The following is a 24,940-nucleotide window of genomic DNA, read 5'->3' on the forward strand; positions in this document are numbered from 1 at the left end:
CAGAGTGCTTAAGGAAGTAGCCCAAGAAATAGTGGATGCATTAGTGATAATTTTTCAAAACTCGTTAGATTCTGGACTAGTTCCTAAGGATTGGAGGGTGGCTAATGTAAAAAAGGAGGGAGAGAGAAACTGGGGAATTATAGACCGGTTAGCCTAACGTTGGTGGTGGGGAAACTGCTGGAGTCAGTTATCAAAGATGTGATAACAGCACATTTGGAAAGCAGTGAAATCATCGGACAAAGTCAGCATGGATTTGTGAAAGGAAAATCATGTCTGACGAATTTCATAGAATTTTTTGAGGATGTAACTAGTAGAGTGGATAGGGGAGAACCAGTGGATGTGGTATATTTGGATTTTCAAAAGGCTTTTGACAAGGTCCCACACAGGAGATTAGTGTGCAAACTTAAAGCACACGGTATTGGGGGTAAGGTATTGATGTGGATAGAGAATTGGTTAGCAGACAGGAAGCCAAGAGTGGGAATAAACGGGACCATTTCAGAATGGCAGGCAGTGACTAGTGGGGTACCGCAAGGTTCAGTGCTGGGACCCCAGTTGTTTACAATATATATTAATGACTTGGATGAGGGAATTAAATGCAGCATCTCCAAGTTTGCGGATGACACGAAGCTGGGCGGCAGTGTTAGCTGTGAGGAGGATGCTAAGAGGATGCAGGGTGACTTGGATAGGTTGGGTGAGTGGGCAAATTCATGGCAGATGCAATTTAATGTGGATAAATGTGAAGTTATCCACTTTGGTGGCAAAAATAGGAAAACAGATTATTATCTGAATGGTGGCCGATTAGGAAAAGGGGAGGTGCAATGAGACCTGGGTGTCATTATACACCAGTCATTGAAAGTGGGCATGCAGGTACAGCAGGCGGTGAAAAAGGCGAATGGTATGCTGGCATTTATAGCGAGAGGATTCGAGTACAGGAGCAGGGAGATACTACTGCAGTTGTACAAGGCCTTGGTGAGACCACACCTGGAGTATTGTGTGCAGTTTTGGTCCCCTAATCTGAGGAAAGACATCCTTGCCATAGAGGGAGTACAAAGAAGGTTCACCAGATTGATTCCTGGGATGGCAGGACTTTCATATGAAGAAAGACTGGATGAACTAGGCTTGTACTCGTTGGAATTTAGAAGATTGAGGGGGGATCTGATTGAAACATATAAAATCCTAAAGGGATTGGACAGGCTAGATGCAGGAAGATTGTTCCCGATGTTGGGGAAGTCCAGAACGAGGGGTCACAGTTTGAGGATAAAGGGGAAGCCTTTTAGGACTGAGATTAGGAAAAACTTCTTCACACAGAGAGTGGTGAATCTGTGGAATTCTCTGCCACAGAAAACAGTTGAGGCCAGTTCATTGGCTATATTTAAGAGGGAGTTAGATATGGCCCTTGTGGCTAGGGGGATCAGAGGGTATGGAGGGAAGGCTGGTGCAGGGTTCTGAGTTGGATGATCAGCCATGATCATAATAAATAGCGGTGCAGGCTCGAAGGGCCAAATGGCCTACTCCTGCACCTGTTTTCTATGTTTTCTATTTCGATGTACACGTAACAAATAAAGCTAATCTTTTAAATCTTGGAGCTGTTTCGTGTTGCATTGCTCTATGACTGACTATTCTGAGGAGGCGATTACCATCACAGCCAATCCTATAAATCAGAGCCTGGTGCCCACAACTGTTAGTATAATAGTTTGGCTTGGTCAAGTCTTAACGGTGCGACATTACATTTAGTACCTGTTAGCTGGGCACCAAATTCTGCAGCACACACCTACCTGTAGCCTCAGTAGATGGCAGAGCAGCCCCTGGTACCGTCGTCGTTACTCTGGGTTCTTCATCCAGCAATGCCAAGCGTGCTGCTTCCTCAGCGGCTGCTGCTACTGCCAGCTCCTCGGGGGACAGTCCCAGGTCAGCCAGGGCCTCAGGCCGACTGTCAGCAAGCAATTCACGGGGAGGAAGGAGCTGGTCCTGCTGGAGGCTGACTGCGGACTGGGGTTGGAGTGCCGGCACTGCTGGGGCACTGGGCACCTGAACTCCTTCGGGCGCTGCTTGGGCAAGTAGCGTGACATTGGCCGTTGCTCCTGAAGAGCTGGCAGGCAGAATCTGTAAGATGGTGTGCCCCATTGTTGGCACAGATCCTTGCTCGTTGTTATTCGGTTGAGTTTCAGTCAATGGGATTGCCTGAGGGGACAGAAAAATAATAAAGGATCTTAATGGTTTGACCTCAATCATATAATTAGGTCATAGAAGATCTGGACTTCATATTACAGCTTATATAGGTAAAGCACCAAGAAACTATCACTAGGAAATTAATAATAATATTCTTACTTAGAGAGCACATAGAGACGATGTAGTTCAAGGTGCCTCTTATTAGGATAAAGTTCAAATATAAAAATAAAGTAAAATAAGCATGAAAATAGGATAAAAAACGTTAGTTAAAAGTGTCAACTGAGTCTGCATGCCTTTTAGGTATTGAATTCCACAGTTTAGAAGCATAGTTCAAATAAACTGACCTGCCAATGACCTTTTGAGCCTGAATTCTCAAGTTACAGCTCTTCAATACTAGGTTCAGTGCTATCTCAATAACTGAAAGAGCTTCAACGAATCGACTGTGGGTGGGGGAAGGAGGGTGAGAATGGAAATCAATTTCAAACAAAACCCCAACAATCGTTCAATGATCATAATCAGTGAAAATAATGTAATGGCAGGAGTGTAAGCACAAGTGTGCGAACAGACCAGTTTGCATTGTTATGTGCCACTGTGGAACTACCACAGTGATTGCACTTCCGAGAAAGCCTTATGGTTGGAAATATCTAAGGATGATATGCTGGTATTGGAGAGGGCCCAGGGTAGATTCATGAGAACGATCCCAGAATGAAAGGGTTAACATGAGGAGCATTTGATAGCTCTGTGCCTATACACGCAGGAGTTTAGAAGAATGAGGGGAAAATCTCATTGTAAGCTATCAAATATTCAAAGGCCAAGATAGAGTGGGCATGGAGAGAATATTTCCTATCATGATAGACTCTAGACCAGAGGGCACAACCTCAGAATGGACAGACATCCCTTTAGAACAGAGATGGGGAAGAATTTTTTTAGCCAGAGGATGATGCGTCTGTGGAATTCATTCCTATGGATGGCAGACATCCCACCCTGCAAAAACTCATTTCAGGGAGGTAGCACTATCAGTTTGCGGGACGCTCCTGGGAGAGGTGGGATGTCTGCAATAGAGTAGCTCCTTAGCAGCTAGCCAGCTAGTTTAAATAACGATAGCTATGCTAATGAACGAATGACACCTGTTAAACTCACCTCAACATGTCTTTTACAGCCTTAACCCACCATGGGCAATAGAAAAGTCACTGTTGCAAACAGTGCAGCGAACAACACTGTCATTATTTTGACCCCTATTAGGCAGGGGTACACTTTAGTGTAGTCTGGGGTGATGTACATTTTATATTTTTTTTGTAACACTCTGCCATGGCGCGCTCTCGCTTTCTCTCTCGCTCTCTCGATCACATGCTCTTGCTTGCTTTCTCTCGCACTCTCGCTTGCTTGCTCTCACGCTCTCTCTTGCTTTCTCTCGCTCACTCACAAAAAAAATGATTTCTGTGATATTGTATATAATTTGCGGGCATCAGGGAGTCACTATTAATATGTGGGAGACTCCCGGAATTTCCAGGAGAGGTGGGATGTCTGGGATGGCTGCAGAGTCACTGGGTATATTTAAAGTGGAGGTTAGTAAGATTATGGGGAGAAGGCAGAAGAATGAGATTCAGCTGAATAATAAATCAGCCAGGATGGAAAGGTGAAGCAGACTCAATGGGCTGAATGGCTTTATTCTGCTATTATGTCGCACAGGGGAGTTTCGTGGGATGGGGGGGGGGGGGGGAGCAAGAGTGGAATTTTAAAATTGCAGCTTTTTAAGCCAGTACATACATAACCAGGGTGAAGGGTCAGTACTGGACTATGGGATATTGTACATTGATAACCAGGGTGAAGGGTCAGTACTGGACTATGAGGAATTGTACATAGATAATCGGGGTGAAGGGTCAGTACTGGACTATTGGATATTGTACATTGATAACCAGGGTGAAGGGTCAGTACTGGACTGTGGGATATTGTACATAGATAATCAGGGTGAAGGGTCAGTACTGGACTATTGGATATTGTACATTGATAACCAGGGTGAAGGGTCAGTACTGGACTGTGAGATATTGTACATTGATAACCAGGGTGAAGGGTCAGTACTGGACTGTGGGATATTGTACATTGATAACCAGGGTGAAGGGTCAGTACTGGACTATGGGATATTGTACATTGCTAACCAGGGTGAAGGGTCAGTACTGGACTATGGGATATTGTACATTGCTAACCAGGGTGAAGGGTCAGTACTGGACTACAGAATCAGTACCTAGATGGCCAGGGTGAAGGGTCAGTACTGGACTATGAAATATTGTACATAGATAACCAGACTGAAGGGTCAGTACTGGACTGTGGGATGTAATGAGGAAAGTGACTGAAGTAGCAGTGGGTGAATATTTTAGGGGTAGTGACAGTGCAGCCCTAAGCATCCGGTTGGAAATTAAGGCTCCAAATTGGGGAAAAGACTGATGTAAATATCTTTGGACATTATTGGAGTCAACATCCAACAAGTGGAAATCAATTGAAAGTGGAAATAGTGAGAGTTTGGGGCCAACATGTTGTCAGAAGGGCGAAAGGCACAGGCAGCAAATCCAAAGGATCTTGGACACGAGTGGACTGAGTGTTGGAGAAAGAACAAAAAGCTTTGAGTAGTTACATTGATCTGAAAACACAAGATAATCTTACAAGTACAAGACGTGCAGGGAGTTTCCCCATCCAAAATTAATCAGTTACTTAACACGAAAGGGAAATTCTGTTGGAAGTCTTTGAAATTATAACTTGCTGGATATGAGTAAATGAGTGATATGTGATGATTAGTTTTCTTTTTCCAGACTTTCACTAGTTAGAGTTATCACAAAATGATAGGTTCACAGTATTGAACACAGAATAGTATATAGCACAGGACCAGGCCCTTCAGCCCACGATAATGTACTGGAGTCATGTATTGCCATTGGTGTAATACATTGCTGAGAGTTCATTGACTGGCAGATAAGAGAAGTAAAAACTGTTGAGAGGAGCACTGGGGTCTCCTTTGCCCACCTATGTTTTGACATTTACTGTGAGTTTTGTAAGACAAAGGGCCTAAAACATTATTGAGGATCCCTACCACCCATCCCAGAATCTCTTTGAGTCTCTACCATCAGGAAGGAGGTACAGGGGGATCAGGACTGCCAGACTGGGTAACAGCTTCTTCCCTCAGATGGTGAGATTAATGAATACCCTGCCACCACTGAGGTCTCGTCACTAGGACAGTGAGCTGTTTACTGTTTACCTGTGCTACACACTACATGCATTTTGAATGATTATTTACTAACTTGTGATAATATTTTATTTTATATGCTGGGTGTGATATATAGTGGCATGTAAAAGTTTGCGCACCCCTGGTCAAAATTTCTGTTACTGCGAATAGCTAAGCGGGTAAAAGATGACTTGATTTCCAAAAGGCATAAAGTTAAAGATGACATATTTCTTTAATATTTTAAGCAAGATTACTTTTTTTATTTCCATCTTTTAGTTTCAAAATAACAAAAAAGGAAAAGGACCCAAAGCAAAAGTTTGGGCACCCTGCATGGTCAGTACTTAGTAACACCCCCTTTGGCAAGTATCACAGCTTGTAAACGCTTTCTGTAGCCAGCTAAGAGTCTTTCAATTCTTGTTTGGGAAATTTTCATCCATTCTTCCTTGCAAAAGGCTTCTAGTTCTGTGAGATTCTTGGGCCGTCTTACATGCACTGCTCTTTTGAGGTCTATCCACAGATTTTCGATGATGTTTAGGTCGGGGGACAGTGAGAGCCATGGCAAAACCTTCAGCTTACACCTCTTGAGGTAGTCCATTGTGGATTTTGAGGTGTCTTTAGGATCATTATCCTGTTGTAGAAGCCATCCTCTTTTCATCTTCAGCTTTTTTACAGATGGTGTGATGTTTGCTTCCAGAATTTGCTGGTATTTAATTGAATTCATTCTTCCCTCTACCAGTAAATGTTCCCTGTGTCACTGGCTGCAACACAAGCCCAAAGCATCATCGATCCACCCCCGTGCTTAACAGCTGAGAGGTGTTTTCATGAAATTCTGCACCCTTTTTTCTCCAAACATATCTCTGCTCATTGCGGCCAAAAAGTTCTATTTTAACTTTGTCAGTCCACAGGACTTGTTTCCAAAATGCATCAGGCTTGTTCAGATGTTCCTTTGCAAACTTCTGACGCTGAATTTTGTGGCGAGGACGCAGGAAAGGTTTTCTTCTGATGACTCTTCCATGAAGGTCATATTTGTACAGGTGTCACTGCACAGTAGAACAGTGCACCACCACTCCAGAGTCTGCTAAATCTTCATAAAGGTCTTTTGCAGTCAAACGGGGTTTTGATTTGCCTTTCTAGCAATCCTACGAGCAGTTCTCTCAGAAAGTTTTCTTGGTCTTCCGGACCTCAACTTGACCTTCACCGTTCCTGTTAACTAACATTTCTTAATTACATTACGAACTGAGGAAACGGCTACCTGAAAATGCTTTGCTACCTTCTTATAGCCTTCTCCTGCTTTGTGGGCATCATTTATTTTAATTTTCAGATTGCTAGGCAGCTGCTTAGAGGAGCCCATGGCTGCTGATTGTTGGGACAAGGTTTGAGGAGTCAGGGTATTTATAAAGCTTTGAAATTTGCATCACCTGGCCTTTCCTAACGATGACTGTGAACAAGCCATAGCCCTAACAAGCTAATTAAGGTCTGAGACCTTGGTAAAAGTTATCTGAGAGCTCTAATCTCTTGGGGTGCCCAAACTTTTGCCTGGTCCTCCTTTCCTTTTTTTTCCACTCTAAAATTGTACAAAACAAAAATAATACACTGATCTTGCTTAAAATGTTGAAAAGAATGTTTCATCTTTAACTTTATGACTTTTGGAGATCAGTTCATCTTCTACTCACTGAACTATTCACAGTAACAGAAATTTTGACCGGGGGTGCCACTGTATGGTTTGTGGTGCATCGTGGTCCGGAGGGACGTAATTTCGTTTGGTTGTAAATGTAGTCCGATGACAATAAACCTGAACTTGAATAAATGGAATGGAAGGTGTGGCCACTGGGATAGAAGTTGTTCACAATTTATGTTAATGACTTGGATAAGGTGAAACAGATCAATGTTTGCGATGATTCAGTCAGATAGCATTGTGGCCTGTGAGGAGGATATGGAGGGGATGTAAACAGCTTTAATAAATAGACAAGGACATGGTTGGTGGAATTTGTTATGGAAAAGTGAGAGGTTAGCCATGGTGGAAAGGTCAATTATTCTTTTAACTAGATTGGCAGCCAAAGAGTTTGCTTTTCTGCTGTAGTGTTCTATAGTGAATGATAGTCCTGCACTGTAATCCTTTTAAACAAGTCACTGAAAATTAGCATGATGCTCAGGAAGGCAAAAGGGAAGGCTTTATTGCAGAAGCATTCCAGGAAAAATGAAAGCCATCTTTTTCCAATTATATAAGAACCCCAGTGAGCCAGCACTGTGTACAGGTCTGGTCTCCCCTATCTGGGAAAACGCATCACTGAGGAGAACAAAGATTCACCAGACTGATTCTTGGGATCAAGAGTTTATCAAGCAAAGATAGGTTAAACAGGCTAGGCCTGCACACTCGAGTTTAGAAGAATGATAAACATAAAATTCATTGTGGGGTTTGACAGGGTAGGTACAGAGATGATGCTTCACCCTGGCTGCGGTACGTTGAACCAGGATTAGAGTTTCAAAACAAGGATCATTGTTCAGGACGGAACCGAGGAAAAATACCTCAAACCAGAGGGGTACTGAATCTTCGGCATTGTTTACTAAAAAGAGTGTGGAGGGTCAGTAGCCGAGTATATTTTTGACAGAGCTCAACATTTTTAGGAAACAAGGGAAACATGGTTTATTATTGTCCAATGTACTGAGGTACAGTGAAAAACTTGTCTTGCTAACAGATCTATTTATTACAATGGTGCACTGACGTAGTACAAGGTAAAATAATAACCAAGCGTGAATGAAGTGTTAGTTACAGAGAAAGTGCAGAGCAGGCAGACATCAAGGTGCAAGTCGTAAGAAGGTAGATTTGTGAGGTCAAGAGTCTATCTTATCAGGGAACTGTTCAATAGTCTTATAACAGTTAGATGGAAACTGTCCTTGAACCTGGTGGCACATGCTCTCAAGGTTTTTGTATCTTCTGCCCGATGGGAGGGAGAAGAGAGAATGTCTGGGATAGGTGGGAGTTTGATTCTGCTAGCTGCCTTACTGAGATAGTGAGAAGTGTGGATGGGGTGCATGAAAAGTGCAGGAGTGTGTTCGGGAGGTAAAAGCTTAGTTGATACCCGAATGAATAACTGTGCATGTGTGAAAAGCGGAATAGCCAATGCTGTTTCTACAGCATATGTTCAGACAAAGAATTCCTCCTACAACATCCATAAAGAATAACTGAGACAAATCCTGCTTCACAAGAGGAATGGGCTCAGTAATTCTTCCTATACCAACAGTGAATATATCCTGGTCCTGGCTTTACCCATACCTTGGCTTCTCAGGACATCTGTGACTCAACGGCAACACACCTGAACACAAATACATAGGCCGAGGCTTCAGTGTAGTATGGAGCTTGTGCCGTCAAATATACCATCTTTTGGGTGAGTTGTTAAATTAACATCACAGGTTGGATAACTTGAAGGTGGAAAAAGATCCCACACAATTTCAAACTGAGGGGAATGAACTGTGGCATCAATTTTTTAGTTTTAATTTACACAATTTGTTATGCCAGAAAGCAACAAATTTCATGACTTCTATCAGTGACAATGAACCTGATTCAGATCACATTTGGCAATGCCATGCTCTTCAAATGGTGGCATCTGAGTTTTTACTTGTACAACAGACAAGTGTTGTTTTTCAAAAAAAAAAAGAAATACAGTGCTAATCAAGCCCTTCTGGCTTTTCGAGCGATGATACCCAGCAACCCTTGATTTAACCTATCTGATCATGGGACAATTTACAATGACCAGTACCCGGGGGTGCACCTGGATGACAGACTTGAGTGGAGCACCAACACAGAGGCTGTCTACAAGGAGGGCCAGAGTCACCTCTACTTCCTGAGGAGACTGAGGTCCTTTGGAGTATGCAGGCCTCTCTTTCATGTGATCTACCAGTCTGTTGTTGCCAGGATAATCTTCAATGTGGTGGTGTGCTGGGGCAATGGCATCAACATGGGTGATGCCAACAGGCTCAATAAACTGATCAGAAAAGCTGGCTCTGTCTAGGAGTCAAACTAGACACACTGGAGGCTGTGGAAGAATAAGGGACCCTACAGAAAATCCTGGCAATTCTGGACAGTGTTTCTTACTCTCTGCATGCCACCTTGGCTGAACAGTGGAGAACTTTTAGTAACAGACTAAGACAACTGTACTGCTCCAAAGAGCGCTATGAGGTCATTCTTATCCTCAGCCATTTGGCTCTATAATGTCAACCTTTGGCCGGGGAAGTGACAACTCCCTCTTGTTAAGACTGTTTGAGGTAACTTTTTATTTTAATTCTTTCTTACTTCTCTTCTCATATTTGTACATCTCTGGACTTGTAATGCTACTGTGACACTGGGATCAATAAAGTGTCTATGTAACCTACTAACAGGCACATCTTTAGACTGTGGGAGGAAACCCACGCAATTCAATGGGAAGGATGTACAAACTCCTTACAGAGGATGTTGGGATTAAACTCCGATGCCCCAAGCTGCAATAGCATTACGCTAATGGTATGCTACTGTGGTGCCCAAAGGCTGGTCCTGACAGTCCAACGTTCTCAAATACTGAGTGTCAGCTTAGATTTCATGAGGAGGAAACTCTCCAGGGTTTAAGTCCATTTCCTGTGCAGGACCATTTCTCCCCGCTTCTTACCTGTGTGGAGGGCCCAGGTGCAGGTGTAGACTGCGTTACCATCGTAACCGCCCCACTCTGAGCTGGAGCTGCAGTGGTTGCGGTGTTGGTTGTCCCTGCTGTTGCAGTTTCACCATGCACACTTTCAGGGAGACCTTGAGCATTCATGGGTGGAGGCTGGACTGCAAAAGGTGGAGAGAGAAAACAGATGGAGAGACAGATAATCACATTAATCGGAGCTTCAATGTTATCCAAAGACATTGTAGTCTCTGTAATAAGAAACATTATGCCACTTAATTGTTACAAGTAGCCCAGTTGGTTCAATAATGTCATTCAGCGGATCCAGTTATCCAGTCTGGCCAATGTGGTTGACTCTCAGGTTTGTGTTCATTTAGGAATGAACAAATAACGGAACATCTGCAGGAAAAAGGAATTAATGGATCCTCTTCCAGATGGGAGGTTGGAAATTAATATTTGTACGTTTGCATTTGACACAAAGATTAGGGATAGGGATGTGACCAGCGAGGAAGGTCGAAAGGGACAAGATTCCTGCATTGTCTGTAAGGAGTTTGTACGCTCTCTCTGTGACCATGTCAGTTTCAGTATCTCAGAAACTGCTGATCTTCTGGGATTTTCACACACAACAGTCTCCAGAGTTTACAGAGAACAGTGCGAAAAACAAAAAACATCCGGAGGGTAGCAGTTCTACGAGCAAACACGTTTTTAATAAGAGAAGTTAGGGGAGAATGGCCAGACTGGTTCAAGCCAACAGGAAGGTGACAGTAACTCAAATGACATGTCACAATAGTGGTGTACAGAAGACCATCTCTGAATACACAACATATTGAACCTTGAAGTGGACAGGCTACAGAAGTCAAAGACCAAACCAGGTTCTTCTCCTGTATCTAATAAAGCGGCCATTGAGTGTATACAGTGACAATATAGCAGATGGGATATCTGTGCCAGGAAATCTCACCCAGTAAGCTCATGAGGCAAAGAGGAGAAAATTGGTTTAAAATATCCAGCCAGACAAACAAAGCAGTATGTCAGAGACCAAAAGGATTCTGGATGCCCTGATTCCTGCTGTGCACTCACCCTGGTTAGCTGCGATATTTGCGGTGGTGGTTGTAGATGTATTGGTGGTGTTAGTTTCCATCGTCTCATGAGGGGGATTCGAACACCTAACTGGTACTTCCAACAACTCAACCTGCTGGGTCTGCGTCTCTGATGACACGGTGGGAGGCCGAGATGCTGCAACTAAAGTGGAGGCTGAATTTACGAGCTGTTGGGCTTGCTGCGTCACCATGCCACTGGGGGTAGCAACAATCGTCACCCGGCTTGGCTCAGAAGCAGGCTGGAACGAATTCACAGATAGACAATGAGTGGTGGAAAAATAAAGAGTCTTTCAGCTGTTTTGACCCAATAACAAAAATTAAGAAACTACCAAGTTCAAGCAATAGAATTGAAAAGAGGGATATCTGGAGAAGTCCTCTGATAAAAATGTGAGTAAACACATTGCAAACAATGGTACATTGTCACCAATCCAATGAATAATCCAAGTACAAGGTGGATCTTTTACCTCATGAAAGGAATTGGTTTATTATTATTACATGTACGGAGATTGCATACTGTTCAAACAGACTAGTTCAGTGCAAAGAAAAATAACAAAATACAGAATAAAAGTGTTTCTGTACAGAGGGTGTGCAGTGCGCATAGACAATAAGTTGCAGGATCATAATGAGGTAGATCAGAATCAGGTTTAATATCACTGGCAAACATCATGACATTTGTTAACTTTGCGGCAGCAGTACAGTGCAATATATGATAATATACAAAAAAATGAATACATAAGTATATATATGTATATTAAATGTTAAATTAAGATAAGCAGTGCAAAAAGTAGTGAGGTAGCGTTCATGGGTTCAATGTCCATTTAGAAATTGGATGGCAGAGGGGAAGAAGCTGTTCTGGAAACGCTGTGTGCGCACCTTCAGGCTCTGTACCTGCTTCCTGATGGTAACAATGAGAAGAGGGCATGTCCTGGGTGGTGAGGGCCCTTAATGATGGACATCGCCTTTCAGAGGCACTACTCCTTGAAGATGTCTTGGATACTGCGGAGGCTAGTACCCATGATGGAGCTAATTTCACCACTCTCTCCAGTTTACTTCGATCCTGGGCAGTAGCCCCCACCCCTATACCAGACAGTGGTACAACCGGTCAGAATGCTCTACACTACACAGTATATCGGTAGAAGTTTTCCAATGGTTTAGATGATAAACCAAATCTCCTCCAACTCTAAATGGAATATAGCCAGTCTTGCCTTCTTCACAGCTCAAATCTCAAAGTTCAAAATAAAATATATTATGAGACAAGGCTGATGGTCAAGGGGTAGTAATCGTTCTTAAACCTGGTGGTGTGAGTCCTGAGGCACTTATTATCTTCTACCTGATGGCAACAAAAGAGTATGGCCTGGGTGGTGAGGATCTTTGCTGATCGATGCTGCTTTTCTACAGCAACATTTGATGTAGATGTGCTCAATAGTTGGGAGGGTTTTACTGGTGATAAATTAAGCTATGATGGACTGCATCAATATGTTGAGACCAGGTTAGTTCCTTGGAGATATTGACATTCAGGAACTTGAAATTGCTCACTCCCTCCACTTCTGATCCCTCTGTGAGGATTGGTTTGTGTTCCCTTGTCTTACTCTTTCTGAAGTCCACAATCAGCTCTTTGGTCTTACTGACGTTGACTGCAAGGTTGTTGTTGTGATACCACTCAACTAGCTGGTACATCTCACTCCTGTATGCCCTCTCATTACCATCTCAGATTCTGCCAACAATGGCTGTATTATCAGAAAATGTATACATGGCATTTGAGCTATGCATAGCCACACAGTCATGGGTGTAGAGAGAGAGAAGACCAGTGGGCTAAGCACACATCCCTGAGGTGAGCTGGTGTTGATCGTCAGCAAGGTGGAGATGTTATTAGCAATCCACACAGAACGTGGTCTTCCAGTTTGGTAGTCGAGGATCCAGTTGCAGAGGGAGGTACATAGGTCCAGGTTCTGTAGCTTTTTGATCAAGACTGTAAGAATCATGGTGTTAAATGCCGAGGTGCAGTGAATAAATAGCATCCTGACATAGGTATTTATACTGTCCAACTGATTCAAGGCCGTGTGGAGAGCCATTGAGATCGCATCTGCCATAGACCTATTGTGGCGATAGGCAAATTGCAGCGGGTCCAAGTCCTTGATAAGGCAGGAGTTGATTCTAGCCATGACCAACCTCTCAAAGCATTTTATCACCATAAATGAGAGTGCTACCAGACGATAGTCGTTAAGGCAGCTCACACTGCTCTTTTTGGGCACTGGTATAATTGTTGCCTTTTTGAAAGCAGGTGGGAACTGTAGTAATGAGAGATTGAAAATGTCTTTGAATACACTTGCTAACTGGTTGGCACGAGTTTTCAGAGACTTACTAGAAACTCCGTCAGGGCCTGCAGCCTTGTGAGGATTCACCCTCCTTAGAGACAGCCTAACATCAGCCTCTGCGACAGAAATCATAAGGGATCCTCACAGCTGTAATTTTATCTCCCTTTCAAAGAAAGCATAAAAGACGTTGATCTCTTCTCGTAGTGAAGCTTCACAGCCATTCGTGGTATTGAGTTTTGCTTTGTAGGAAGTAATGGCCTGCAAACCCTGCCGAAGTTGACGTGCATCTGATGTTGCCTCCAACCTCGCACAGAATTGTTTCTTAGCTCTTGAAATAGCCCTTCACAAGTTATACCTGGTTTTCTTGTACAGACCTGGGTTGCCAGACTTAAGTGCCACATATCTAACCCTCAGCGAAAGACGAACCTCCTGGTTCATCCACAGCTTTTGATTTGGGCATGTATAGCAAGTTTCTGTAGGCACACATTCATCCACACAGGTTTTAATGAAGTCAGTGACAAATGCAGTGTACTCATCCAAACTCGAAGATGAACCCCTGAATACTCCTGTCCACCATTTCAAAGCAACCCTGTAAGCGCTCCTGTGCCTCCCTTGTCCATACCTCCTCGGTCCTCACTACTGGTGCTGCGGTCTTCAGTCTCTGCCTGTGCTCAGGGAGTAGAAGTACAGCCAGGTGATCAGATTTTCCAAAATGCAAGGGTGGGATTGCATGGTAAGCACCTTTGATGGTTGTGTAACAGTGGTCCAGTGTGTTGTTTCCTCTGGTACTACAAATGATTTGTTGATAATTATTTAATGACTTTTTCAAGCTGGCCTGGTTAAAATTTCCTAAGATTATGGGCAAGGCATCAGGATGTGCTGTTTCATGCCTGTTGATCACATTACTCAGATCATCTAAAGCTTCAAGATCGGAAAATCTGTAGATACTGGAAATCCAAGCAACACACACTAAATGCTGGAGGAACTCAGACCTAGAGTAAGCAGTTGATGTTTCGGGCCAAGATCTTTCATCAGGCTAGAAAAAAGTCGAGAAGTTAGATCAAGAAGGTGGGGAGAAAGAAGTACAAGGTGGTAGGTGAAACTGGGAGAGAGGAAGGATGAAGTAAAGGGCTGGGAAGTCAATTGGTGAAAGAGATAAAGAACTGGAGAAGGGGGAATCTAAGGGTAGAAGACCATGGGGGAGAAGCACCAGAGGAGAGGTGATAGGCAGTTACGGAGATATGGTGAGAGAGAGAGAGAAATGGGAATGGGGAATGGTGAAGAGGGAGTGGGGCAACTACCAGAAGTTCGAGAAATTGGTGTTCATGCCATCTGGTTGGAGGCTACCCAGACGTAATGAGTGTGTGGTCTCATTGTGACAATAATGGAGGGCATGGACTGACATGTTCGAATGGGGAGGGGAAGTAGAACTGATGTGGATGGCCACCAGGAGATCCTGCCTTTTCTGGTGGACGGAGTGTAGGTGCTTGGCGAAGCAGCTTCCCAATCTACGTTGGGTGTCTCGATATACAGGAGGCTACATCAGGAGCACAAGACAGAGTAGATGACCCCAACAGACTCACAGATGAAATGTCGCTTTACCTGGAAGGACTGTTTGGGGCCCTAAATGGTAGTGAGGGAGGAGGTAAAGGAGGTAGGTATGGCACTTGTTCTGCTTGCAAGCACAAGTACCAGGAGGGAAATCAGTGGGGAGGGATGACTGGACAAGGGAGTTGCCTAGGGAGCCTGTTTGATATTGGTCCGAGAGGGAATTACACCTCTACTAAAATGATCGCTGAAATCTCAAGAGGCAGGTAAAATGGCCGGCACTTGATCGCGAGGTGGTTCAGATCTGGTGAACAAAATTGGGATAGCACCATCACGTTTGTACACCATGAAGAATTGATCATGAAGCAAACCTGCTCCCCGCCTTTGGCTTTAAGACTCAGCAGTCCTATCTTGGCAGTATTGTGAACCTATCAAACTGAATCTGTGTCTGGAACAGAAGGGATTAAATAAGATCATGTGAAGAAAATGCAACAGCTTTTAATGTCCTTCTGCAAGAGCACCCTAGCTCTGAGATCTTCAATTTTATTTATCAGAGGTTGTACTTTTGCCAGCAAGGTAGATGGATTGGGCATTGAAAACCTCATTTTTTAAAAAACGCGCCATTAGCGCAGCGTGACAACCTCATTTCCACATCCGTCTTAAAGGGGCAGTACGCTGGCCACAATCCGATCTACGTTCATCGGTTTTGAGCAGCGATAGATTGCTTCATCACACTAAAACGCCGTTACTAACTGTATAGACCTTAGATGCAGTTGTGGTTCTCAGCTGTAGCAGGCTGAACCGGGAACATACAATTGTTTCCATCAGAGCTGCCACTTTGAGTCGCCTTTAGTTGGCACCATGGATCAGATTGTGAGGTCAAGAGTATATCTCATCATACCAAAAAACTATTCAATAGTCTTATAACTGGGGTAGAAGCCATCCTGAAGTCTGGTGGTACGTGCTTTCAACCTTTTGTATCTTCTGCCCGATGAAGAGAGGAGAAGAGAGAATGCCTGGGGTGGGTACATGATGCTTTCTACAGAGCACCAATAAAAGCTGTAATGGTTGACAGGGACATACCAAATTTCATTACCCTCCTGATGATGAGGCGGCGTTGGTGAGTTTTCCTTTACTCGACTTTGTTATGACCTTGTACTTTACTGCCTGCCTGCACTTCCTTTTGCATTCTATTGTTGTTTTGCCTTGTAAATTGGTTTATTATTGTCACATGTACCAAGGTACAGTGAAAAACTTGTAAAGCATTCATATACAAATCAATTCATTACAGCAGGGCACAGAAAATAATAACAGAGGGCAGTGCAAGTGGCTAAGTACAGCCCCAATGCAGTATTTAAATTTGCTCATGACACCAACATTGTTGGCTGAATCAAAGGTGGAGACTAATTAGCACACAGGAGAGAGGTTGAAAATCTGTCTGGTGCCACAGCAACCACCCCTCACTCAATGTCAGGAAACCCAAAGAGCTGATTGTTGACTGAAGGAGGAAGAAACTGCAGGTCCACGAGCTAGTCCTCATTAGCGGATTGGAGGTGGAGAGGATCGTTACATTTAAATTCCTTGGTGTTATCATATCAGTGGATCTCTGCTGGGACCAGCACACGAGTGCCATCACAAAGAAAGCACGTCAGCGCCTCTACTTTCTTAAAAGTTTGTACAGATTCGGCATGTCACCAAAAACTCTGAGAAACTTCTACAGAAGCACAATGGACAATATCCTAATATCCTAATTGGCTGCTTAACAGCCTGGAATGAAAACACCAGTGCCTAGGAACAGAAAAGTCTGCGTAAAGTTTTGCAGATACAGCCCAGCCTATTAAATAGAGCACATTTACAAAGAGTACTGCCACAACAGAGCAGCGTCCATTATCAAGGAGACTATCATCCAGACCATGCTCTCTTCTCGCTACTACCATCAAGCAGGAGGTACAGAGGTCCCACTTCTGAAGGTTCAGGAACAGTTGTTACCCTCTAACCATCAGGCTCCTGGGGATAACTTCACTCACCTCAACTCACTTCCAAGGACTCTAAACTCATGTTCTCAGTATTACTTTTTTTCTATTGCACGATTTGCCTCCTTTGGCACATTGATTGTTTGTCAGTCTTTGTTTATGTACAGTTTTTCATAATTTTTATCGGACTTACTTATTTTATGTAAATGCCTGCAAGTAAGTGAATCTCATGGTTTGATGATAAGCTTACTTTGACTTTGAATAAAGTGCAAGGTCCTAGTGATGTCAAGGGTCCACCTGTACTACCTTAACACTATTATATTGAAATGATCTGTATGCAAAGCAAGTTTTTCACTGTACCTTGGTACATGTGATAATAATACACCAATTTATATGGAATGCAAATATCTGATCTAGGCTGACCCATCTAATCTCAACCGGATGGGTGCCACTCTATCTGCTATGTAGAACACTCACTTTCTGGTATGTGCAGTGGTGCACTGTGCGTAACATCCAACTGTCCATCAAGCTCTCACCAAAACAAAATAAGGATTCAGTTGAAAAATGATTCTACGGATCAAAGTAAAAGAAGGCGTAATGTTGAGCACAAGGCATGCAGTACAGTACAGCTCCAATTAAATTCCTACCTGAAGAGTGATGATGGGAGCTGTGGAAGAGCTTCCAGTTACTGCTGTGAGTTTCTGAGAGGTATTGGGGGATGCACTGATTACCTGGCCGGCAAGGTTGGTGATGGCACCAAGGGTTGCAATGGGAGTGTTGACTGCAGGCGATACAGTAGACACTCCTGCCAGTGTGGTGCCTAGCGTCCCCAAAGTAGTGGCATCTAATAAACAATTTAAAAATCAGTCAAAAGAATTACCAACAGGTAGCACTCAAATTTTAAAAAAGAATCACATTCAAACCAACTTGCCCCAAAACCCTTGTAAAACATTTGTAGCTATTTATCCCAATATCAATTTTATGTTTTTGCAATCCCCATTTTGTTCATCTGGTTGGAAAACTGAAACAATTAAGAACAAACTTATAGAGTAACAGAACACCACAGCACAGAAATAGCTTCTTCTATCCATCTGGTCTATGCCGGACTATTATTCTGACTAGTCCCATCGACCCACACCTGAACCACTGCCCTCCACACCCCTCCCATCCATGTACTTGTCCAAACATCTCTCAAATGTTGCTATCAAACTTGCATCCACCACTTCTGCTTGCAGTTCATTCCACATTCTCACCACCCTGAGTGAAGCTCCCTCTGATGTTCCCCTTAACCTATGACCTCTATTTTTCACCCAGCCTCAGTGGAAAGAGCCTGCCTGCACTACCTATACCACTCATAATTTTAGATACTCATCAAATGTCCCCTCATTCTCCTACACTCCTAGAAATAAGGTCCTAACCTATTTAACCTTTCCCTATATCTAAGGTCCTCAAGTGCCGGCAATATCCTTGTAAATTTTCTCTGTACTCTCATTGATATCTTTCTTGTAAGTAGATGACCAGAACTGCGCACAAAATTCCAAATTTGGCCTCACCAATGTCTTATACAACTTCAACATAACATCCCAACTCCTGTACTCAAAATCCTTTGATTTATGAAGACCTTGTGCTTATAGTCAGTGACAAGTTGGCCCTTATACCAAGCCTCCAGGTGGGATCACAACTTTTCCCAAGTAGACAGCATACATCTACACAAAGATATTCCTCTGTGAATGACATTACAATTGCACCCAGTGTCAAGGTCAAACAAACACAGGCATATTTGAAAAGGTCACAGTAATCTTGCCATCTCTCTAGCCATTACCCCACTTTTCTTTAAACCAGAGTCCAATGCAGTGGTACTTAGATGTTAATTACATACCAGTGCATACAGGAGAATCAGCCACGAGACAAGACACCATGATGTTGGTCACGTAATGGGTGGAAATGTTCGGGCGTGTTGATTGGTAAACCACAAACAACACATTTCTCTGTACATTTCCCATGTGATAAATAGATCTAAACCTGAATCTGAACTGTCCTGCTGTTGGAGGACTGTCCATGAGTGTGGGGTGGAAGGGAGGGAGGAAGGGGGCCCGTTTTGCTGCTGCTGTTTTGTTTCTTGGTGTATTCTGTGTTGTTCTGCCGAGCTTTTAAAATTGTGTGTTAGTTCAATTCCTCCAAGTGTACACTACAGTGTTCTTTTGATTGACTGTGAACTAAATCAGTGCAGACACCTAGTGCAGATAATGGACTGCCTTCATACAATGCTTTTGATGATGGCAGACACCTTCAAATTATTGATAGTTCCTGCTTGTTGAAGTAGTGAAATCGTTTCATTTACATTTCTGGCCGCTTCTAGCATTTCCAAGCCTAAACGCTTGATGCCGCGGTGAGCAAGCAGTTCTGCATGATCTTATTGCTTATTTCTTGCCATCGATCAATGACAAAAATCACAGCTTTTTGAACACAAATGCACGCAACTGACACTACTTACAAAACTGTTCACTGTAAGTGCCTAACAGCCACAGGTGCACACCACTGACACTGGCTAAAAATTGTTCGGTTACAGTCTCCTGTGACAGTTAAGTGACAGAGTGTCCCAAATAAACGAAGGGAATCCCAGCAATTTTCTTGATTCGTTTTTGTTCTTTAAGAGTTGTCGCAAATTAAGTGTTTACCCCGATTATCAATGACCTTAATACCTAGAACCCACTGTTCTTCCAATCCATTCAAATTAATGCTCAAGATGCCACCTGCCTATGAGGAACTACAACAGCACCCTCAATGCACAAATTTAGGATCTCAATAGATAGTTCAACAAGAACAAAACTCATACAAGTACATACCTGTGGTTCCTTTCACTACCAAAGTTGTGAGTGCTGGTTTGGTGGTAGAAACGGTCACTGGGGTGATCAACCTCACACCACTCACTGGTGTCCCAGAGATTGTTCGTAGTATTGTGCCAGGTTGCCCTGCAGTACCTTTCAGCAAAACCTGCCCGATGTGAAGGGTCAGTTTACATGTGAATTTGGGGGGTGGGTGGGGGGGGGGTAATTGAAGAAGAGGAGAGAAAAAAATGTTAAAATAGTTATTGCTTATTTACAGAGCAGACAAGGTGAATATTACTTTCCATCTTCAAAACAATTGAAATAATAAAGTTAATTATTAACCCTAATTTCCAGGAATATTGACAGTTCTGGATTGTACTATAGTGTCAGACATAATGTTCAGAGCAACTCACACAAAAGTAGGTCGGGCAGCATCTATGGAGATGAATAAATGTCAATGTTTTGGCCAAGAGCCTTCATCAGGACTCCTGGTCGATGTCCTGATGAAGGGTCTCGGCCTGAAAAGTCTACTGTTTGTTTCCTTCCATAAATGCTGCCTGTACTGCTGAGTTTCTCCAGGACTTTGTATGTTTTGTTCAGGATTTCCAGAATCTCTTGTTTATGTTCAGGATCTACTCTTGGGGATAGAGGGATACTTTCCTGCAAAATGCACAAGTATAAAGAAGAAAGCATATTTTCAATAGATAGGGTCTGAACTTGGCTGGTCTGATATTCATCTAGATTGATTGGTACTTTAAGATCTTCCTACCCAGATACCTTCTGCCAACATCTCCCTCTATAATGCTGCTGAAACCACTATTACCAGAGCACAGGACTCATCCCCCCTCACATCAGGGTCAGAAGGTCACTGTTTGGCCCTCTGAACTTGTTTTACCATCCCGGGGGTGGCACAGCAGCACAAATGCTTTGCAGCACCAGTCAATTTCCGCTGCTGTCGTAAGGAGTTTGAACGTTCTCCCATTGACTATGAGTGTGCTTCCTCCAGCTTCCTCCCACATTCCAAAAACGCACAGTTAGGGTTATTAAGATGTGGGCATGTTGTATTGGCAGTGGGAGCATGGCGACATTTGCAGTCTGCATCCAGCGCATCCTCAGACTGTGTTGGTCATTGTCAGAAACGACACATTTTACTGTATATTTTGATGTACGTGTGACAAATAAAGCTCACCTTTATAAGAATATGATAACCTTCTACCTAATTAGCCTGCTCCATTTCCCATATTTCTCAATACTGATAATAAACTAATTATCTCTCTATTGTGCTCTCAGCCTCAAATGTACTAGTCACCAAAAATCCACATCTCCTTTGGTAAATCTTTGTGATTCTTCACCACTTCTTGAAATAACTTTCACCATATTTCAATTCTAAAACTAAACAACCTCATATCCAGAGACTATGTGCCCTAGTTCTAAATACTCTCACCAGAGGAAAGCAAGAAGCAACATGTACCCTCCTCTCACTACTAAGCAAGTTGTTTATTTCTTTCCAAGTGCAGAGTTATGATCAGAAAATTCACCCACTTGGGTTAAGTTCTACAAGGCAGGCTTTCTCCTAGACTTGACAGTAATTGTGTTCTTTTAAGACAAATGTCTGCCACAATAATACAGCTAAGAAAGAGAAAAACATAAGAGAAATTATATTAAAATATTATTTACAGTAATATGTAATTAAATCCAACCTGGGTCAATCCTTGTTGCCCTGCCTGTAATTTAGGCACAGCAGTAATAAATTTTGTCGGTGTTCCAGTTCCAGATGTCATTACTTTTGTGGTGATGATTGTAATTGGCGATTTCATCCCAGCAGTCCCTGTGGCACCTTAAAAATGATGACAATAAACAGTATCATTTAAATTACTTAATGCACTCTCAGGATTAAATTTCAACTGATCTGACCAGTTCAATTCACAGAAAAACACTAGGAATTACACTCCTACACTGATTTGTCAAACCTCAACAACCAGGAGCAAATTCAGGAATCAGAGGTGTTAAGGAACTTGGGAGTCCTAGCACAGGTTAATTTGCAGGCTGAGTCAGTAATAAGGATGGCAAATGCAATTCTAGCATTTGTTTTAAGAGGACTAAGTATAAAAGCAAGGATGTAATGCTGAGGCTTTATATCGCATTGATCAGACCACATATACAGTACAGATACATTTGGGGCATTTCAAAACTTTTAGATTGGCACGTGGATGAACGAAAAATGAGGGCTATGTGTGAGGAAAGGGTTAGATTGATCTTAGAGTAGGTTAGAAGGTCAGCACAACATCATGGCTGAATGGACATTATGGTGCTATACAATGACTAATTAGCCTGCAATTCCTGCATTTTGTTTCCTCTCCTTCACCAAATTGGTTATATTTCTGCTTTTTACCCCTCATCCATTCTGACTTCTGTAGAATCCAAGGAATTTTGGCAAATGACAACCACAACATCTAGCATATCTGTAGCCACTCCCTTGAAGATTCTAGAAGAAAGGGCATCAGGGCCAAGGGACTTGTCAGCCCTTAGCCCAGTTAGTTTGCTCAGTTCTTTTTCCTTTAGTGACAGAGATTCCTTCTTTTTTATGGGACCTTGATATCATTATTAAGATGTTCTTCATGTGTTCTACCTTGAATTATAGAGGAGGTGTAAGGGGCCAAGAGACCTGCCCCTCCTACGTTCTTGTGTTTAATTCATAAAACAATCTTTAATAAAACAATTAACTCAGCTATTACTGTGAGCCTGAGAGGCTGAGGCCATGGACCAGAAGCAGCCTGTTCTGGGATTGGGGCCTTTCTATGTGTGTGTGAGGGGTGGGGTGGATGGGTAGAAGGGAAAGGGACTTGTTTTGCTGTTGACGACTTGTTTTGTTGTGTCTGTGTTGTTCTGCTGAACATTGTGGACATGCTACATTGACACTGGAATGTGTGGGGACACTTGCAGCCTACCCCCAGCACAACCTTGGCTGCGTTGGTTGTTAACTCAAGAAAGATAATTCTCTGTATGTTTCAATGTAGTTGTGATAAATCTGATTCTGAACTGAAACACCGTGTCACGTATTAGGAAAGGAAATAATAAACAAAAGAGTTAATCCTGAAGAAGGGTCTCGGCCCGAAATGTCAATTGTTTATTCATTTCCATAGATGTTGCCTGACCTGCTGAGCTCCTCCAGTATTTTGTGTGTGTTGTTCAGGAACGGAAATAAGTTACCTGGGGAACTGCAGTTGGATCTGACAATTGTTGTTTTTGGATTGTGTAAAGAGGGACAAGCAAAGCAAATTCAAGGAAGTGAACACCAGATACACCCTACCAAAGTGTACTAACACCCCTATATTAAAATAAATGAGTACCTCTCACTCTGCCATACCTGTGGCACTAGGCTGTGAAATAAGTGCAGACATAGGGATAGTTTTGAGAATGGTGGTTGTTGGTTTAGAAGAGGCAGGTGACATGTTGCCAAGGCTCACAATTGCCTGCTTAAGGCCCACGTTGCCTGCCTGGGAGGTGGTGATAATGGTGGCAGGCTTTCCATCTGCTGAAGTCACGAGCTTTAATATGGTGGCCCCTGGAGGCAGTTGACCTTTAGTCTGTTGAATTAAACAAAAATGGAGACAAGCCATGAGAAAAGTGGATTCAATATTATAAAGCAACTCGTAGGCTGGTCCCATAGTCTTCATCACAAATGCATACAGCAGAATTGCAAGGATAACTGACTCTGCGTGATGAACTGGAATAATGAGGTAGTTGTAGATAAACTAAACAATTTGCAAATTACAATTTTATTTGTTACAGCATATAGGTTTTAACATAAAGCCGCAAATTATGTATAATTGCCTGGGACATGCTGCCTGAGGTAGTGGTGACTGCAAGAGGCTCTTAGATAGGCAAATAAACGTGCAGGAAATGGAAGGATATCGATACTGTGTAGATAGGAGGGATTAGTTTAGTTGGGCATTTGAATAGTAAGTTAATCAGTTCAGCACAACTTTGTGGACCGAAGGGTCTGAGCCTGTTCTATGCTCGTTTTTAATGTATATTTTAGACTAGGTTTAATTTGAATCTAAACGATTTACAAATCTAGTTTTTCCCAATCTCAGGAGCAAGAGGCTTAAAAAATAATTTCCCCAAGGATTCTTCAACAGGTTTGAGGAGCTCCCAGAGGAATTGTAAGTAGACCTATCACCTGCCAGCTTGTACTCCTTCCTTTCATTCCACTTTCTTACACTTGCTTCTTCTGGTTTTCTTTCCAGTCCTGGCTCAAAACACCAACCGTTTATTCCTCTCCATAAATACTGCACAACCTGCTGAGCTCTCCAGCATTTTCTGGGTATTGCTCTAGATTTCCAGCATCTGAAGAATCTCTTGTATTTATACTAACATTTAAGGCAATTGAATGCACAGAATTAGGCTATTTGCTGCAATGGCAAGTGTCTACTTTTGCAAACACCATTCTGTAAAACTGCAGAGTTCTCAGTTTAGGTGGGACATTGCTCCCATACCCCCACCAAAAACAAAGATCCAATGTACGTAACAGGAAAAGCCTAACCAACAACAAGCTGCTGGGCTGGAATTAATTAAATGAGCTTTCAAAGGCAATAAAAAGGTAACTTTCACCACGTTATAGCCGTTATTAACAAGCAGCATCCACACTTTGTACCCATAATTACAGGTTTTCTTTTTCAGTAAAGGTATTTCAAGGAAGAAACAAATGGCGAGAGACAAACCCCTCAGTTGTAAAGCTAGTGAAATTTACCAACCTGGAAGATCTGTGTAAGTGGCCCAGTAGAGCCTGTGCCGGAGATGGTGGCCTGTTGCCCTGGTTTTGCTTGTAGGGTTAGCACTTTGCCTAGGTTTGAAATCTACGACAATAAAGAGTGGAAATTTACAATTCAAGTAAAACAATTGGAAAATTACAACAGTACTTTTACAATCCAAGAGAAAAAGACATTTATTTACATCTAGAACGCATCAGACTTTATTTACCTTCATAGTTAATAATGCTAACTGTTCTCCAACCTCCTTTGATAGGCCAAGATAAATTATTAAAGACTTTAAACTTTTTGCACATTATAGAGAATATTTTCTTATTAAAGATTAGTTTTATCTGTCACAGTTCTCCCTGTGACTACGTGTGTTTTGTCCAGGTGCTCTGGCTTCCTGCC

General features: G+C 42.7%; 1 protein-coding gene across 4 annotated transcripts in view; it reads right to left on the bottom strand.

Moving 5' to 3' along the window:
- LOC140210948 (host cell factor 1-like) overlaps positions 1 to 24,940 on the bottom strand; it is a 119,474-nt gene that overhangs the window by 43,828 nt on the left and 50,706 nt on the right. For all 4 annotated transcript variants that reach the window (XM_072280236.1, XM_072280234.1, XM_072280233.1 and 1 more), the window contains 8 exons: positions 24,536 to 24,637; positions 23,146 to 23,365; positions 21,479 to 21,615; positions 19,797 to 19,944; positions 17,598 to 17,794; positions 11,095 to 11,353; positions 10,021 to 10,181; positions 1,776 to 2,181 (listed from right to left, as the gene is read on the bottom strand). In XM_072280236.1, coding sequence (XP_072136337.1) covers positions 1,776 to 2,181; positions 10,021 to 10,181; positions 11,095 to 11,353; positions 17,598 to 17,794; positions 19,797 to 19,944; positions 21,479 to 21,615; positions 23,146 to 23,365; positions 24,536 to 24,637 — 1,630 coding nt within the window. The remainder of the gene's footprint in view (positions 1 to 1,775; positions 2,182 to 10,020; positions 10,182 to 11,094; positions 11,354 to 17,597; positions 17,795 to 19,796; positions 19,945 to 21,478; positions 21,616 to 23,145; positions 23,366 to 24,535; positions 24,638 to 24,940) is intronic.

The sequence above is a fragment of the Mobula birostris genome, chromosome 16, assembly GCF_030028105.1.
Source record: "Mobula birostris isolate sMobBir1 chromosome 16, sMobBir1.hap1, whole genome shotgun sequence".
NCBI classification, from domain to species: Eukaryota; Metazoa; Chordata; class Chondrichthyes; order Myliobatiformes; family Myliobatidae; genus Mobula; species Mobula birostris.